This window comes from Somniosus microcephalus, chromosome 9 (genome assembly GCF_052327205.1).
Source record: "Somniosus microcephalus isolate GS21.2 chromosome 9, FLI_Smic_1.0, whole genome shotgun sequence".
Taxonomy (NCBI): domain Eukaryota; kingdom Metazoa; phylum Chordata; class Chondrichthyes; order Squaliformes; family Somniosidae; genus Somniosus; species Somniosus microcephalus.
Window position 1 is genome coordinate 166,245,831 of NC_140995.1, and position 18,923 is coordinate 166,264,753.

Below are 18,923 nucleotides of genomic sequence, written 5' to 3' on the forward strand. Positions count from 1 at the left end.
CTTAAACACAACATGAGAAGTCAACACCCAGTGTGACTTCTCATCTTCTGCAAAATCAAGTCACTTCTTTAGTTCCATCTCTCTTGGAATAATAACCATCACTAACTTTGCCATGCCCACCTAATGGTGATTCTACAATTTCAGTATTCCTCCTCTGAAAGCTGAAGCAAAGCGCTCCTGCCTCTTGGACTCTTTTTCAGCAGATTAACAATCAATGGCCCCCTCTGCATTTCCTTTCAGAATGTTTGCTCGCTCGTGAACAAGACCCTTGCCATTGATGACCTTATTGTGAACTATTACATTGACACCGTCACAAACTGAAGCCTCCCTGCCTGGTTATACATTCCATCACCTGCTCCACCCAGACTGCTGTGGTGGCAGTGTGGTCCTTACCACCACTCTTCCTTTCTCCCCACTCCAGCACCTTTTTTCTTTCAAGCACCTCATCTTGTTTCAATCCTCTCTTCAAAAAATATCATTCTCCACTATGCCCAACGCGCCCCCCCCCCCCCCCCCCAGCCAAAGCCTTATCCTGAATTTATACCTGAGATTTCCTCCCTCAGCCACTGCACAGAAAGGCTTATTCTTGGTGATTTCAATCTCCATCTCAACTCCCCTTGCCCTGTGACCTCCATTTTGCTGTCCTCCTGTCTTTTTTTAACTTCTCCCTCCATAGGTCCATGTTCCCTCACCAGCAGCTGTGTAATCTTCTGAGACGACAAAAAATTACTGGTGATCATGATGCTTGGTTGCATTGTGACTGTTTGGGACAAGCTCAATGGACCAGCTGGGCTTTTCTTGTCTGTCTTTTTGTATGTTCCTATGTATATGAGGTCGTGCTTCTCCAATCTACCGCCTACAACAGCAACTTGGATTTATATAGTGCCTTTAACATAGTAAAATATCCCAAGGTGCTTCACAGGAATGTTATCAAGAGGCCGGAAATAGAGGAACGCAGATATTCCTGAGGGTTTTGGGGCTGGAGGAGATTATAAAGATTGGGAGGGTGAGGTCATGGAGGGATTTGAAAACGAGGATGAGAAATTTAAAATGGAGGCATTGCTTAACTGGGAGCCAATGTAGGTCAGTGAGCACAGGGGTGATGGGTGAACAAGACTTGGTGTGAGTCAGGACACGGGCAGCAGAGTTTTGCATGACCAAGTTTATGTAGGGTAGAATGTGGGAGGCCAGCCAGGAGTGTGTTGGAATAGTCAAAACTTACAAAAGTGTCAATTTCAACCCCTCTGGTCAAATACTGGAATTGTCACTCTAGCTAGAGCTCTTCCGAATTCTGCTACTTGATCAAATTAAAGGCTTAGTTTCCCCTGCTGGTGGAAAGTGATGTGTGATAATAATGCAATAAGATAGGCTGAGACAAAGTTGAGCAAAACTTAAACCAGTTGGAATTTGCTGTGTCCGAAACCAGGATGTCATTTATGGAATCTATCTGTTTTGTAATTGATCCATTCTGGATTTTTTTCAGCTGAATTGTTGTAAATGATATTGCTAATTAATGTATATAATTTTAAAAATCTCCAATTTTAGATTGATAATTTTGTGCAAGTATATTAAATCCAAAAAGCAGACTACTGCAAGGGATGTAAATAGTGATCTCTTGGGTATGCAGCTTTGTGAGAACAAAATGAAAGAGATGCAGCTCCTGGATCATGGGAGACAAAGCTCACTTACGGTAAAGACTTTTTTATAAAAGCAGTTGAAAGTTTTCAAATTTCCTGGAATACCACATCGTTCCATTTTTTTTTGGGGTGGGTGGTGATTTCTAGGGAGCCCTAATTTTAACAATTAGCAAGCATTATAGTTTAACTCTTTTTCTATGGTACAGTAGAATCTTCATGACACTTTACAGGCCTTGATCTTAAAAACAAACACATATTAACTGACGATCAGAAAGCTGCCGGAAGCTTCCAAGTTCAACAGACCCCAGATATATTTGAACCTGGGCTAAAATTAAGTGAGAACCTGCTGCTTACTTTTAATAATTTTTGTTTTTTGGGCAACTATTTTAAAAAAGAAAATGTAATTAAAACTTTATTCTCCCAAAAATATAATCAGCTGTTAGTAGAATAAAAATCCTAATTAAAATTAATTCCTAATGGTAAAAGAGTAGTTTTCAATGACATTGAGCAAATGCCTTTTCCTATTTAAGATTATTTTTTAAATACAATGGCCCCTGTTCATTGGAGACTCAAATACTGGAAAATGTATGCAATAAAGTGTCAGTCGCCCAAAATTGCCTAGGAATAATTACTATGCCTTCAAAGCTTGTATTTCCCAAAGGCTTTCATGTACTTCTAGTACATTTCCTCTAATAAGAGTTTAAGGAATGTTGGGTACACCAACAGCTATTGATATAGGCCCATGTTCAATTAGACTGAGTGCAAATTCTTGCTTTTGCATGTCATAAGCTTATATTAAGAGTTGTTTCTCAGTTGTCAGACATTCAAGGTTGTAACGGCATTTTTGAAGCTGTTGCTAGTTTTCCAGGCTGACTGTTGGTACCTGAATTTTTTTTAAATTCAAAGTCCTATCTGTGGGATGTGGGTGTCGCTGGCAAGTCCAGCATTTATTGCCCATCCCTAAAGGCCCTTGAAGGTGGTGGCTCAACCACTGCAGTCCGTGTGGTGAAGGTGCTCCCACAGTACTGTTAGGTAGGGAATTCCAGGATTTTGACCCAGCGACGAAGAAGGAACAGTGATATATTTCCAAGTCAGGATGGTGTGTGACTTGGAGGGGAACTTGGAGGTAGTGGTGTTCCCATGCACGCTGCCCTTGTCCTTCTAGGTATTGGTATTCACAGGTTTGGGAGGTGCTGCCGAAGAAGCTTTTACAATAGCAAAGGTGAGAAATCTAACACATCTTGTCACCTTTTTCTAGGGCATGGCCTTCACATTGGAGGAGAGACTACAACTGGGTATCCACGGCCTACTGCCCCCCTGTGTTCTTGGCCAGGATGTTCAGGTTCTTCAGGTGCTGAAGAACTATGCAATGAGGAAAGATGACCTTGACCGGTAAGAATAGCCGAACAAATTTACATATACATTTAGTAAGACTGTGTTGCCTTAAATCTAACCAGACAAAACACGTCCAGTGCCAATTTACATTTCCAGTATTGGGTTGCCTTAATCTTGCAATTAATGTTTTTGAAATTGTAATATTGAAAAATATTGTTGCAACCATACAGAGACCCCTTTATCTAGTAAGATTATTTAGCAAGTTAAAGCTATCCAATGAACAGAGTATGATGAGCATTTAATGCTATTTAGGTATATACACCAGTCAGTAGGCATCTTGTCAATGAGTGGTGCTCGGGGATGCCCATCCTGCGGTCCTGGAACCACATTAAACCTGGGGCCTGGCAATTTGGTCTGAATCACTTAGTCCTATTTGCTTGCATTTCTTATTTGTTGGTTTGCCTTGTTTAGAATTTTATAAGCCAAAAGGGCTGTTTTTAGCACTATTGTCTTGGTGGTGGATAAATCTTAAGCACAATATCAGTAACTTGATGTATGCAAATTAATGGAAATAGTGATTTTAAATGTTACCCTTGAGGCTCAATTTATGCTGGAACAACGTGTGACCGTTCAAGCACCACGCTAACTTCGTGCTACCTACTGATTAATGTGATTGTGGCGTGCAGCCAAAAAAATCGGGCACTACGGAGCCAAATTTCAAGCCATATATTTGAATCCCTTAACCTGCTTTAAAATCTGTTCCTTTTCCTGCTTGTTTCCATTTCTGGCGCAAGGTCATTGACCTGATACGTTAACTCTGTTTCTCTCTCCATGGATGCTGCCTGGCCTGCTGAGTTTTTCCAGCGTTTTCTGTTGTTATTTGAATCCCTTGGTGTCCCTATTCATCCACACCTTGCCTTTCATTCAGCGTTACTTCCATTCTGTGTTAATTTGATTCCTTTTATTTCCTCCCCCAAATGCATTATCTCGCTCTTCTACACATTAAATTGCATCTGCCATCTGTTTGACTATTCCACTAATATGTTTATATACTCCTGAAGTCTTTCATATTTGCCAACCCCCTTCCCCACTTTTCTTTCATCAGTAAATGTCCAAGTTGTGCTCTCTTATGCCCATTTCCAAATTAATATCTCAAAATTGGATTTCCTCATAGCTCATTGTTTACACTTGGTTTTCTCAGACCATTTTCAATAGTTGTCCTTTTGTGGCACGGTGACCAGAACCAAACACTGTCCTCTAAATGTAGTTTGATTAGTGCATTGCAAATCCACATCACTTTTGAAATCCCCGAGAGCATTGAAAGGCAAGTTTTCTTTTGATTAAGTGAACATTTAAAAAAGTAATCCAATGTACTGTTGAGCACATAGATTGAAGTTACGCTTTCTCGTCTAAAAGTTTGTTTCAAAGTGGCAGAAAAAGTTATACATAAAACTAAGTCTAAAGAGATGCTACTCAACTTTACAATTTGAGTGGTTGGCTTTAATCGATCTGCCATGGATTGAAATTCATTGCAAAATCCAGGTCCTCAAAAGACTTGTGTAAATGCAGATGTTCTCAGAGCTTGAAACTTTGACTGCCAAATGCTCCATTAGCTGAAACTACAAAAGTATTCGTGCTGTAACTAAATTTTTGTCCTATTTACTAAACACTGTATCATTGAATGCAGATGCTGTGAAACTAATTGTGCCTAATGGATATCACACAGGGATGGGGTGAAGGAGAAGGAACTCTGGAAGCAGCTGTTTGTGGATTATCTGTATCCGCTTTTTAAAAGTTCAGTCAGGAGTGTGTGCACCAGGCAGCTTTAGTTTCCTCTTTACCATCTTGCAAAGAAATCAGAGTGATGTTATGACTAAGTTGTTAGCCAACACATTGTAGGTCCACACAAATTACTTTGAATTCCTGTCTGTCAGTAATGTACATGCTGCTTTGACAGACATGCTTGAAATGATAATTTTACACACTCCCTATCTTTTTTGTTTGAAAGGATTGTTGTCTTTGAAAGCACGCAGAGGAATGTTTTAACAGTAGCAGTAAGAGTTGAATAAAGATGCAGTTGAATTTTTAAAAAAAAATTCAGTTTCTGGATTAAAAATTAGTACTGTACTTGTAACTAGTTCATCAAATCTACAATCAATGCACAGACTAATTGTAATGTTGCATTGGAGACAGCTGAGTTTAGAGCTCTAATCCTGTTTGAAGAAGGTGGTGGTTTCTACCCTAAAGGAAAGAGGAAACCTTAACATATGACGACTATTTGTGGCAGCCAGTGAATGTGACGTTCAGTTTAGATTGTCTGTCTTGATCTTCACCTCAGTTAAAGGGCTGTACCAATAGCAAATCCTTCTAGACTAGTTTTTGCTGTATAGAATATCAAATTAGTTAAAAGGAGCAAAGCAAAGTGATTGGCGTGCAGCACCAGCATATGAAACATTGTCCCAGCTGTCACTGAAATGAACTAGAAAATGGGGCCACAGGGGTTAGCTGTTGGAAGTGGCTCTTGACCTTGGCACATTGTAAGGTCAGGTCACGTAAATATTTCAATGATGCTCCCATACTGGCCAACTCCATGAGAGCAACATGAGGCACAAAGTGAAAGTGTTGAAAATTGCTGAAAACAATACATGTAGGATTTCCCTGAGCCTTATGACTTTCTGTGAACTTGTATAAAACCATAACTTGCCTGTGTGCTCCTCACAAGTGAAATCCAGCTTTTTTTTTCTTTTTTGATTAGTTTGTAGACCTCCCATTGATGTATGTGCTGGGGCCACTTGGATAAACATCTTAAGAGCCACTGTTTGTGGGACCTTGCTGTGCCCAAACTGGCAGCTGCATTTCCTTACATTGCTTCAAAAGTACTACAGTGGCCTTGAGGCACTTTGGGACATGCTAAGGTTGTGAAAGGCATTATATAAATGCAGGTTTGTGATGGAACCACCAGAGGATTACGGACAATTGTGTATATAATTCCTTTTACAGCAATGTAGTACAGCTGGGGGCTGCACCTTTAATGTATCTGTTAACTGTACGAGGGCTTCTTTCCTGTACTCCGCATGATGACGTCATGCCGTCCGTCAAGTGATGTCATCACGTTCTTCCTGCCGTTGAGGTCATGTCAGAGCTCAGAACCTGCTAGCAGTTGAGCTCGGAACCTGCTAGTAGTTTCCAGAGAGGCTTTCAAGTAGACCAGACCTATTTGCATTGTATCCTACAGTTTCCTGTACAGCTTCGTTTGGTCATTAAATTTGATTGTTTTTTGATTTTCTGAGTTGATCTCAATTCTTTGGCTAGGAACCCCAGTTCCTACATTGGTGACCCCGATTTCTTTGAACAATTTTCGTTGAAGTTACATCATGGACACGAACGCCGTCACCCTCAAACTGCTGCAATTTTGGGAGCAACAACCGGCCGCGTGGTTTTTCCAGGCGGAAGCCCAATTTGCAATCCGGGAGTAGCAGCGGATTTGACCTGTTGTTATTACGTGGTCTCCGCCCTCGACAGCGCCACGGCCTCGCGGGTCGTCCGCCTCCTCGAGAGTCCACCGAACGATGGCAAGTACGAAGCTTTAAAAGCACATTTACTGCAGATTTTCGGCCTGTCCAAGTCGGAGCACGCTCGCAGACTTATCTCCATACCCGGCCTCGGGGACTCAAAACCCTCAGAGCTCATGAGCCAAATGCTCACGCTTTTGGGCTCGGAATCGCAATATTTTCTGTTACGCGAGCTGTTTCTCTGTCAACTACCAGAGCCAGTACAGATGGCCTTGGCCAATTCCGCGATTCCGGATTGTGCTGAACTCGCCACGGAAGCAGATAAAATATTCACCGTCTCGCAACAATCTTGTGCAGCCACGAGGCGCCCACCCCCCCCCCCCCCCCCCCCCCCTACACGAGCGAATCCGACGACGACTCCTGCCGGCTGGTGTGCATACCACGCTCGTTTCGGCGCGAAGGCCAGAAATTGCCATCTGCCCTGCAGTTTCTCACCAAAAAAAAAACCTACCTCAAACCAGCGGTTTCTGAAGATCAATAAGGCCTAAGGGATGCGCTGGAGTTGCGATGGCCGTCGGGTCCGCAGGGAAACTCCTATACATTACAGACTCCTTGTCAGGGAGACGTTTTCTCTGATACTGGCTCCCAGTGCAGTATCCTACCAGTGTCGAAGCTAGATCTTCAATCCGGCGGTCAAGGTCCCCCCCTCGAGGCAGCCAATGGTGCGGCCATTCGCACGTTCGGAAAGCGTAGGGTCCAGTTGAGTTTTGGCGGCCAACGTTTTGTTTGGGAGTTCATCATGGCGAAAGTCTCAGGCCATCCTGGGGGCAGATTTCTTCTGCGCAAACGGGTTTCTCGTTGACGTCCGAAACTGCCGGCTAATCAGTGCCTCCACTTTTCACTCGGTCCCCTGCCACCGAAGCACCACGATGTCTTGGTCAGTTGCCTGTGCTGTCCCATCTCCAAATGCGTTCTCTCGTCTTCTCAGTGAGTTCCCTGAGCTCACCAGACCCCCATTTTCTTCTTCAGTCGTGAGGCACGGTGTGGCGCACTACATTACCACGACAGGATCCCCCGTTTATGCGAGAGCTCGAAGGCTGGAATCCGGTAAACTCGTGGCCGCCAAGGCGGAGTTCCATATAATGGAACGCCTGGGTATTATTCGACGCTTGAATAGTCCTTGGTCCTCGCCTTTACACATTGTTCCTAAGCCGGGCGGTGGATGGTGACCACAGACGCCTGAATGAGGCTACCACACCGGATCGGTACCCAATTCCTCACATTCAGGATTTTTCGGCCCATCTGGCAGGGAATTCCATCTTTTCCAAAGTAGACCTCGTCCGAGGCTACCAAGTGCCCATGCATCCTCGGGATGTCCCCAAAACTGCCGTCATCACACCTTTTCGGGCTTTTTGAGTTCCTTCGTATGCCGTTTGGGCTGAAGAATGCAGCACAAGCCTTCCAACGTCTCATGGATTCAGTGTTGCGCAAACTGCCCTTCATCTTCGTCTACCTAGACGACCTCCTTATTGCCAGCAACAGCATGAAAGAACACATTACCCTTTTTTCTCGTCTCAGCCAACATGGCCTTATTATCAACCCGGCCAAGTGCCAGTTTGGGTTACACAGCATTGATTTCCTGGGACACAGAATCACCTCCGAAGGCGCTGTCCCGCTGGCCACGAAGGTGGAAGCAGTCACCTCGTTTCCTCTTCCTCAGACCGTCGGGGCCCTCCAGGAATTTCTGGGAATGGTCAATTTTTATCATCGGTTTGTCCCCAAGGCGGCATTGTTGATGCAACCTTTGTACGAGGCCCTCGGAGGTAAATCGGGCAAAGACCCGATCGATTGGACACCCCAGATGGACCAGGCTTTCCTCGACACTAAGAACGCTTTGGCTGCTGTGACCATGTTGGCACATCCCCTTCCGGGCACAACCATTGCCGTTACCACCGACGCATCTGATTATGCCGTCGGGGCAGTACAGGAGCAGTGGGTCGACGGCACATGGCAACCACTGGCTTTCTTCAGCCGCCAATTGCGGAAGAACGAACGCAAGTATAGTACTTTTGATAGGGAGTTGTTGGCATTGTTTCTGGCCATCCGCCATTTTCGCTTCCTACTGGAAGGACACCCATTCACGGCTTTTGTAGACCACAAGCCACTTACTTTTGCGATGGCCAAGACAGCAGAACCATGGTCAGCATGGCAACAACGTCATCTTACGTACATATCCGAATTTACAACCGACATACAACATGTCTCGGGCAAAGACAACCTGGTGGCGGATTGTCTCTCCTGCTGCCCAGCTCCACGCAGTACACCTGGGAGTCGACTATGTTGGTTTGGCAAAAGAACAGCAGGCAGACCCTGAAGTGCAGGCATACCGGACCACGCCTTCCAGCTTACAAGTGGTTGATGTCAGTTTCCAGGCCGCAGGGACCACACTCCTGTGACATCTCGATGGGCGTCCCACGTCCAATCGTTCCAGTCGAATGGCGCAGGAGAATTTTTGACCCTATCCACGGGTTGTCACACCCTGGCATGAGAGCATCACAACAACTCATGGCAAAGAAATTCGTCTGGAGGGGCATGCATCTCGACGTTCGTGACTGGACCAATACCTGCGTGAGTTGCCAGAAGTCCAAGATACAATGCCATGTTAAGGCCCCAGTCGCCACTTTTCCGGTTTCGGAGCGTCGATTCGACCATGTGCACGTGGACCTGGTTGGTCCTCCCCCCTTCCTCTCGTGGGTACACTCCCCTCCTTACCGTGGTAGACCGCACCACCAGGTAGCCAGAGGCAATTCCTTTGGTTGCCACCACAGCGGCAGATGTCTCCAGAGCCTTCATCTCGTCGTGGGTAGCTCGGTTCGGGGTACCGGCTGACATCTCCTCCGACCGGGGGCCTCAATTTACCTCTGAGCTTTGGAACGCCGTAGCTCAAGGTTTGGGCACCAAGCTTCATTGTACCACCGCCTACCGTCCACAGGCGAACGGTCTGTGAAAGATTCCACAGGTCCCTTAAAGCCGCACTGCATGCTCGTCTCCGTGGGCCTAGTTGGGTGGACAGGCTCCCTTGGGTGCTGCTAGGTCTTCGCATGGCGCCTAAGGACGACCTGCATTCTTCTTCAGCAGAGCTGGTTTACGGCCAACCACTGAGTGCTTGGCGATTTTCTTCCTCCTTACACGGAACCTTAGTCCCCAGCTCAGCAGCTCGTCTGCCACCAGGAAGCGGCTAGGAATTTCATCCCAGTGCCTACGTCGCATAATGACCTGCAGCGCTTCCATGTCCCGGTGGATCTTAAGAGCGCAGAATACGTGTTCATTCGGCAGGATGCTCGCAAAAACCCGCTCAAAGCACTTTACATGGGTCCATTCCGCGTCAGCTCGTCAGGTGACAAGTCCTTCATAGTCGACGGTGGTAAACCTGACCACATCGACCGGTTGAAACCGGTGCATCTGGATCTGAGCAAACCAGTCGTCGCCGCTCAGCCGCCTCGTCCTGGTCGTCCACCGTCGACTGCCGGTCCAGTACAGCCAGTCATCCGCCGAGTCGCCAGTGCCCGCCTCACCGGGTCGACCACAGCCGGCCTCCTCTTCTCCGCCTGCGGCGTCATCCCAACCACAGCCAACGGCCATTTCGTCTTCTCGCGTTCCGTTCCAGCTGCCGGGGTATCGCAGTTGGTCGGACAGACTCGTCAGACCCCCCTTCTCGCCTTACCTTCTCTGTTAAAAGCAATTCTGGGGGGGCGCATGTGGCGGAACCACCAGAGGATTACGGACAGTTGTATATAATTCCTTTTTACAGCAATGTAGTACAGCTGGGGGCTGCACCTTTTAATGTATCTGTTAACTGTACTAGGGCTTCTTTTCCTGTACTCCGCGTGATGACGTCATGCCGTCCGTCACGTGATCTCTCAACGGCGGGAAGAATGTGATGACGTCAGAGCTCGGAACCTGCTAGCAGTTTCCAGAGAGGCTTTCAAGCAGACCAGACCTATTTGCATTGTATCCTACAGTTTCTTGTACAGCTTCGTTTGTTCATTAAATTTTATTGTTTTTTGATTTTCTGAGTTGAACTCAATTCTTCGGCTTGGAACCCCAGTTCCTACAGGCTCTTCTTTTACCTATAAGTTTCTTGCCCTCTTAAATCTTTCTCTTAGGCTTGGAGCTTGAGTCTTGTAGGTGGGGCTTATTTTGAATCCCCTGCTGTGGCCGCCTTCTGAAATGATGCTCTTGGTTGCTCTCTCTCCCTACTTCAGTATTGCCAAACTGCAGAGTTTTCTCCCCGCCTCCATTGTGGCCTCTGACTCTCCATGAACAAAGCCATAGGAAATTCAAAACTGCACGGAGACTGTATTGCAGCATGACATTGTTTTTTCAATTAGTTCATACTGCTAACGTATAAATGCCGATTTAATTTTTAAAAACTTAGTGATTAACCTTGTACCTCTTCAACCTTGGTGAGTTGATCAGTTTTCTCAATTAAAAGAAAACTTGCGTATTCTTATTAATTTAAATTTATCAAAAGTGTGGTCACTGTTTTAAAGTTTTGGATTCCTTTCCTATATGTATCCGTTGTGATTCTCTTCCCACTCCATCTCCCTGGCTTCCTAAAATTAGGAAGCGAGCTGTCAATGTTCTCCCCCAACCCCCCTATAATTGGCCAACAAGAAATGTCAATTTTCTACCAGACTTTTCCATTCTCCCAGCTTCTGTTATGAAATTATGAAGCACTTGCTAGTAATTGAGGACAAGTGAAATTCAGCTAGTGTATAGTTTTAATGACTGTGTTTAGCTGGGATTTCTATTTGAGCCCAAATTTTAAGCCATTGAAAGTAACTCTTGAAAGGTCCTGCATGTTTCTATTGAGACTTGAGTAGCTTAAAAGTTAATTTTGAGTAAATATAATGGGTCAGAAATTCGGGTCCCCACGGGTGAGTACATGCTGGGTACTCTCACGTAGGCCCAATGAAAGTGCCGGTTTCATGCATGCACTGCGCATGTGCGGGAAACCGGAACTTCCGTTCCCTTAAAGGAAGGGGTTCACGGGTCGAACGCGTGCAGCGCGTATGCCTGGAACTTCTGTTTATTTTTTGCAGGTTTCTCCGGGAGGGTAAGTCTCCAGGAGCTACGCTTTTAAAAAGCAGTCACAAGGCCTGCTTTTAAGAAGGTAAGTGGTGAATTAAGTAAAATTAAAACATTTTTTCCACGTTTATTATTTTTAAATACTTTAAAGAAAGGTAAGTTTATTTTTTGCCCTGTTAGAAACTGTAATTTTTTTCAAATTTAAATTATTGTTTAAAATAGTTATTTTATGTAATTTATAGTTATTTTAAAAATGTGATTTAAAAAAAATTTATTTGAAGTTTGTTATGTTTTGGGGCTGAATTGTATTCATAGATTTGACAGGTCTTCCTGTCAAATCTATGAATACAGATTCCCTGCTACCATTGGCTCTCCAAGGCCCACGTGATCCCAGGGGACACTTTGAACTAACTGCGCCCCTGGGATACGCAAGCACTGCACGCCGGCAGTTGGAGCAGGCCCAGGATCGGAATCCCACGCGGGCCCACAGCACAACGGCTGGCACGCTAGGTAAGTGCAGGTCGGAGGCTTGCACCCGCGGGAAGCCTCCGACCCGAATTTCTGGGCAACAACTTGTATTTATATAGCACCTTTAACGTAGTAAAACGTCCCAAGGCCTTCACAGGAGTGTTGTCAAACAAAATTTGACAGCGAGCCACATAAGATATTAGGGCAGGTGACCAAAAGCTTGGCCAAAGAGGTAGGTTTTAGGAGCGCCTTTAAAGGAGGAAAGAGGTGGAGAGGAGGTTTAGGGAGGAAATTTGAGAACTTGGGTTCTCGGCAGCTGAAGGCACAGCCGCCAAAAGTGGAGTGTTTTTTTTATTTTTTTAAATAAATCGGGGATGTGCAAGAGGCCAGAATTGGAGGAATATAGAGATCTCTGAGTGTTGTAGGGCTGGAGGAGGTTACAGAGGTAGGGAGGGGAGAGGCCATGGATATGTAATACCCACTGGAAATGTTATGTACGCTAAGTATGGTTATCAATCTTTAACTTAGACACTATTATCATTGTTATAAATCCCTGGGTTAAAGTTGCCCATGTGAAGGTACGGCAAGAACTTTTAAGGACACAATGTGACTAAGAGCAGACTTTCCATAATTCTGCACCAGTATCAACTGTTGCAGACAGTGAGGCTGCGCAGTCTCCAGGCAGAAACCCCAGGAGGAAGGGGTGGAGTCGGGTTTTTTCGAGCAGGGAAAAAGGAGCGACTGGAAGAGAAGAGGGCAGGAGTTCTGAAAAGAGGGCTCGGGAGGCAAATGGCTGCCGCATCCCGTCCCGGGTTTCCAAACTCGGCCGCCGCCCTTCGTATTAGTAGCTCTGCATCCAGAACTCAAAGTGGGATTCAGTGATCGTGAAGAGAATTCAATGAAGGGGTTCGGAGTCGTAAGTCTTGCAGACATTATACATACCATGAGCTCCAACTTAAGCGCGCCAACGAAAGAGTGCACTCGAATTTGGACACAGGGACAGATTCTCCTTTGAATCCATGTAAATGGAGAATGTATGTTTATTATGTCTAGATTCATTCTAATGTATGCAAATGTCTAATTTAGATCATTGACCCGTAATCATCTTATACTGTCTGACGTTAAAACTATAAAGTAAGATAATTGGAATTAAGCCATTGTAGTAGTGATCTCCTTACTGGACTATAGAATACTGTCTACAACAGAGACCACATCTCTCATATATCTAGAGAACCGTGAAGGGGTTACAGATAGATTTGAAAACAAGGTTGAGAATTTTTAAATGGAGGCGTTGCTCAACTGGAAGCCCATGTAGGTCAGCGTGTACAGGGGTGACTGGTGAATGGGACTTGGTGCAAGTTAGGATACGGGCAGCAGAATTTTGGATGAGCTTAAGTTTATGGAGGATGGCAGTCTGACCAGGAGTGTGTTGGAAGAGTCAAGTCTAGAGGTAAGAGGCATGGATGAGCGATTCAGCAGCAGATGAGCAGAGGCGGGGGTGGAGTCAGGCAATGTTCTGGAGGTGGAAGTAAGCGGTCTTGATGGCGCAGATATGTAGGTTGACGAGGAATGGTATATTTTTAAAATGTGTGTTTTATTTGCATTCAGGAATAAAAAAAAATACCATTAAACGGATACTCAACTTCAGTTTCAGCCACATGCATAATATTCCATTAGAGGTAGGAAATATTCAGCAATCTTGACTTGTGGTCAAAATCAAAGTTGAAGTGCTTCAATTACAGTGCAGCAAAGCATGTGTATTCTAAATAACTGTTTGTTTGACATCTTCCTTTTATGCCAATTTTGTATTCCAATTTCTAATGAAAATCTTCATGCAACCTTTTGCCAATGTCAGTTGTAAAATCCAAGAACGAAGGAAAATATTGGTCAATGGTGCAGTTGAACACTTGGAGCTTCAAGTTTCTTTTGTTACTTTTTTGGTGAGATTCCATTATGTCCCAAGATACCCAAACTGACCAATTTCAGCTCATTTTTGGTGCTCCTTTTAATGGAGTTTGGGCTCATGCAATGGTATTCTCAAATGAAGAACCAAGCCTCAGATTTACATCTTTGGCACCACATTTTCAGCACAGTAGAATTCACACAAAATGATTTGGCTATAGAATTTACAAAAATGTTAGATTTTTAGTGGAAAGAAGTGTTTATGTACTAAATGGACATTTCTGCATTCTTTGACGATTCGCTTCTCTCTGCATTCATGGCCAAATGCTAAAAGCTCATTCAGCTGGCTTCCATTGTCAACTTCAGAGGAGTACTCCCTTGGCAACCTACTGCAGTAACATTGGAACAATTTCATTATTAGTAATGAAGAGATATACAAGATGGGCAGTGAATCTGTTGTTACTTCCAATATTGTTCTATTCATCCATTTGGGCAGTGGTAGGGAAATGAAGGTAGGTTTCACAGCTGGTCTGAGATATCCTTGCCAGGCATCCACATAAACATATTGCAGAATAACAACTGGGAGTGGAATGAATGTCTCGTTGCTGTTCCAATTAAGATGAACTATTTGAGCGTAAACTAGGGATTGAACGCTGGACTTTACCAGTCTCTGTGCCTTCACTACAGCTTGAACAAAATGGGACGCTGCACAATATCTAAAGTGGCAAAGGCCACAAAGTTCATAGATATTTTGAAGAGACCCACTTTGCTTAAAGGATATCTGTATTCAAAATTAATTTAATGATTTTGAATTTATGATGGCAACATCAGATGAAGTGCAGAATATTGTAGTATAACTCTTGTTGATTGTCATTTAAAAAATTAAAAAAAAAAAAAGTGTTTATGCTCTCGTATAGATGCAAGTTCACATTAGACTTTACTATTGTAGCCTTGGTAGTGAATGCTGCAAGTTAAATGACTGAGATTCATTGTGGGTGATTCCTGCAACTTGTGATTTTTGTTTTCGGTTGACATCTGAAATATTATGGTCATGGAGTAAATGTTTTATTTTGTAATTGGTGAATTTGACTGCTCCTGCTGTGAATGTGTGTCCACCAGGAACAGGAGTAAGCCTCTCCAAACTCACTTTAAAGCTACCATACAATAGACCTGTACCCATAAATATGGGTAGGATTCAAGTCCAGATTCTCGAGTTAAAAATTAAGTGTTCAAATTTACTATGGCAGCCACTTATCAAAAGATAATTGAATTAGATAGTGCACATCTTACAATCTTCCATTTTATATTTAGCTTTTAAAACCTCAGTTGGCAAAACTTTTGTCCATTTTGCACGTAATTACAAGAATAAAGCAATAGAAATTAGAGGAAAATGTTGTCCTAATTGAGTTCACATTCTAGTGCAGCAACAGGTTTAAAAAGAATCACATGGTTTAAAAAATACTAGCATTCTGTTTTTTATAATTGGTATAATAGAATGTTTCAGCTGCTTCGTTTCAGTGCTACAAATTTATTTTTTCTTGTACTACTTTCGTTTTAAGGTACATATTTCTAATGGCCCTTCAAGACCGAAATGAAAAGCTTTTCTACAGAGTGCTGACTTCAGACATTGAGAGATTCATGCCCATTATTTACACGCCAACTGTGGGCCTGGCTTGTCAACAATATGGACTTGCACTTCGCAGACCAAAGTAAGTGACTGTCTTCACAACGGATGTGTGTCGCGGTGCATCAATCGGTCATTCAAACTTAAAACTAAAGAAAATGTATCTACATTTTGCAGTGGCATTCACAATTATAGCTGTTATCAATGTGTGTTGGGCACCAATAAGTTTAATAACAGATCAGTGACTATTTGAGTGCACTATAACAAGTAGATGCATTCTGGTACCAACACTACCTCAGTGTTGCTTGTTAAACCCCCCCAAAAATTATATGGATGTTTTCACACTTCCTAAAACAAACTGGGCCAGATTTTCCGACCCCCCCCCCCCCCCCCCCACAGGTGCGTGCGTAGGGGCCGTGCAAGTGCCAGTTTCAGGCATGCAAAGCGCATGCGCTGAAAACTGGCACTTGCGATCTGTCAAGAATTCTCCGCCCAAGATGAAGTGCCTCTGCGGGTGGAGAGTTGCACTTTTTGCACAACTTCTGCCCACGGACGGACGGACAAACAAAGCATCAAGAGGCACCACCTTCACTCATTTCCCTTCTGAAGACAGGCCCAGCTGAGCCCCAATTCCTTGCCTATACAGCAGAGGAAAGCCTTTGACTGTGACCCTGGGCAGCTTCTTGCTGTTCCTCAGCTGCCAATTCCACCTGCTTCATTGTTTTCACCCAGTACTCATTCCTTAAACCTGCTATCTAAATGCTCCAGTGTGCTTGGATCTATGCTTACGCCAAGTGGTGTGTATGATCAAACCTACTGACTGCCTGACTGCCATCAGATGATGTAAACTTATCTTTGGAATACCCTATAGGAAGAATAAAGGAAAATCACAGAATCCCCACAGTGCAGATAGAGGCCATTTCGGCCCATCGAGCCTACACCGACACATATCCCGCCCTATCCCCGTAACCCCACGTATTTAATCCCCTAACACTAAGGGTCAATTTATCATGGCCAAATCAACCTAACCCGCACATCTTTGGACTGTGGGAGGAAACCGGAGCACCCGGAGGAAACCCACGCAGACACAGGGAGAATGTGCAAACTCCACACAGACAGTCGCCCGAGGCCAGATTTGAACCCGGGTCCCTGGCGCTGTGAGGCAACAGTGCTAACCACTATGCCACCGTGCCCCCCTAATATGTTGCAATGGTTTCAGGATGTAAAATGCCTACATACTGTGTGTCATTCTATTGTGCCATTATTTGCCTTTTTATGTTAGTGAGTATATGCATAAGGTAACAATGTTCAGCTGTTTCATCAAATCTGGACAGCACTCAAATTCAGAGGACCTCGGTGGCATGACACTGCTCCTGAGAGTTCTGTACAGTTTTCGCCTGGAAGCAAGAACTCATCCAGATATTAGAAATTAGCAGAGTAACCAAACAACCATATGTCCAGCAAGTCCACATCCCACCTTTTGTGTACAATCCAATGCATCATATATGTAGGGTTGGATTTTGCCAGCCCTGGGGAGGCGGGTTTGGAGGCTGGACTGCCGGGAAAATGGCAGAATTTGGGGGCAGGTGCCCAACCCACCTCCATGCCATCTTGCCAGGAGGGCAGGTTTTTGGCTAATCCCTATTTTGAGCCCTGAAGTGTGGGCTTCCCGATGGCTCCGAACCTCGCCAGGGTCAGCGAGGCGGGCCGTCAGTCTGCAGGGGTTGGAGGGGTCGAGATGTCCGTTGTGCAGGTGAGTGATGGGTGCATGTGTGCAGAGGTAAGTGTGTGTAAAGTGTTTTAATTTTTACTTACCTTTTACTTCTTCCTGCAGGCTTCCTCCCTTCAGGTCTCGAGTCCCTCCGCTCACCGGCACAGAAAGCAGAATGGCTGCTGAACTGTCAAAAGCTGCACCCTCTGCTTTCTGGTCAGGAAGGCAGATGAAACGGCACTGGCTTTCCCTTAATTGGCCTGCTAAGCCCGCTGGGCGGGCTTAACAAGGTCAATCAAGGAAAAATAGCGTGGGTTGGCCACAAGTCAATGGAGGTGGGACTAGAACCCAACAAGTGGGAGTCCCGCCTCCAATAGCTCCCCATTGACAAAATCCAGCCCGTAGTATCTTGTGGCAGTGCTGCTTCAGAGCACACCTTTTAACATGTCAGTGTAAGCTACTTACGTGCCCCACAGTGTTCTCTTCAGATTTTAGTTATCTAAAACAGTGCATGGAAAAGGGGGGAAGAAAGTGGCTCTGTGCTTTACCTGCTACCTCCTCGAGCATGTTGTGACTTAGAATTTTTTGTTTGTCATGCAGAGTATGTTCTAATTGTTTAAATAAAAAGGCGAAGTTGCATACCTTTTACTTTGGCATTGGCCTGATAAATGTGTAAAAATGCTCAACTGGGGAAAAGCTCATTTCAGTGATTTTAAGAAGGCAATTGCCAGATAAAGCAGCAATGGGGGGCGTTCAGGTACAAACTAGGCATATTCCTTTTGAAGGGAAAAGGTAGAGCATCCAAAGCTAATGCGCCCTGGATGACAAAGGATGTAAAAGTTAAAATAAAACAGAAAAAGGAGGCTTATGGCAAATGCCAGATTCAATTAATAACCAGGAAGATTATGGAAGTACAGGAGGGAATAGAAAAAGTTAATAAGGGAGGTGATGAGGAAAGATTAGCAGGCAACATTAAATTGAACCCTAAAACTTTTCATAAACCTCTAAAGTGTAAGTGGTTTGCTAGGGGAATAAGTTGGGCCTATTAAGGACCAAAGGGAAATCTTCATGTAGAGGCAGAGGACATGGCAAAATTATTAAGTGAGTACTTTGGATCTGCCTTCACAAAGGAAGTGGATGATGTGAAGGTTGCACTAAGAGGAGAGGGAAGTTATGAACAAAATAATAGATAGAAAAGATATGCTAAAGATTAGCATTACTATAAGTTGATAAGTCACCTGGTCCAGCTGGAATACATCTGAGGTTGCTGAAAGAAGCAAAAGTAGAAACAGCTGTGGTATTGGTCATAATCTTTCAATCCTCATTGGCTATAGGAGCAGTGCCAAAGGACTAGAGGGTTGCTAATGTGATCACTATTCTAGAAATGGGAAAATGATAAACCAGGAAACTACAGGCCAGTCATCCTAACATCGGTGGTGGGGAAGTTATTGGAAACCATTATCGGACAAAATTAAACTTTCAATTGGAAAGGCTTGTGTTACTCAGAGCCAGCATGGATTTGTTAAAGGCAAATAGTGCCTGACGAACTTGATTCAATTCTTTGAGGTAACAGAAGGTTGATCAAAGTATTGTAGTAGATGTTCTATATATGGACTTTTGGAAGGCATGCGACAAAGTGCCAC

The 18,923-nt window shown here is 44.4% G+C and overlaps 1 protein-coding gene across 4 annotated transcripts in view; it reads left to right on the forward strand.

The window, feature by feature from the left end:
- The window catches only part of me1 (malic enzyme 1, NADP(+)-dependent, cytosolic), a 532,089-nt gene that overhangs the window by 166,462 nt on the left and 346,704 nt on the right, over positions 1 to 18,923 (forward strand). For 2 of the 4 annotated variants that reach the window (XM_085997486.1, XM_085997487.1), the window contains exons 2-3: positions 2,896 to 3,029; positions 15,505 to 15,654. In XM_085997486.1, the coding sequence (XP_085853612.1) occupies positions 2,896 to 3,029; positions 15,505 to 15,654 (284 nt within the window). Of the gene's footprint in view, positions 1 to 2,895; positions 3,030 to 11,589; positions 11,661 to 13,651; positions 13,723 to 15,504; positions 15,655 to 18,923 lie in introns of those variants that run through there. The other 2 variants (XM_085997488.1, XM_085997489.1) reach the window with 2 other exon arrangements.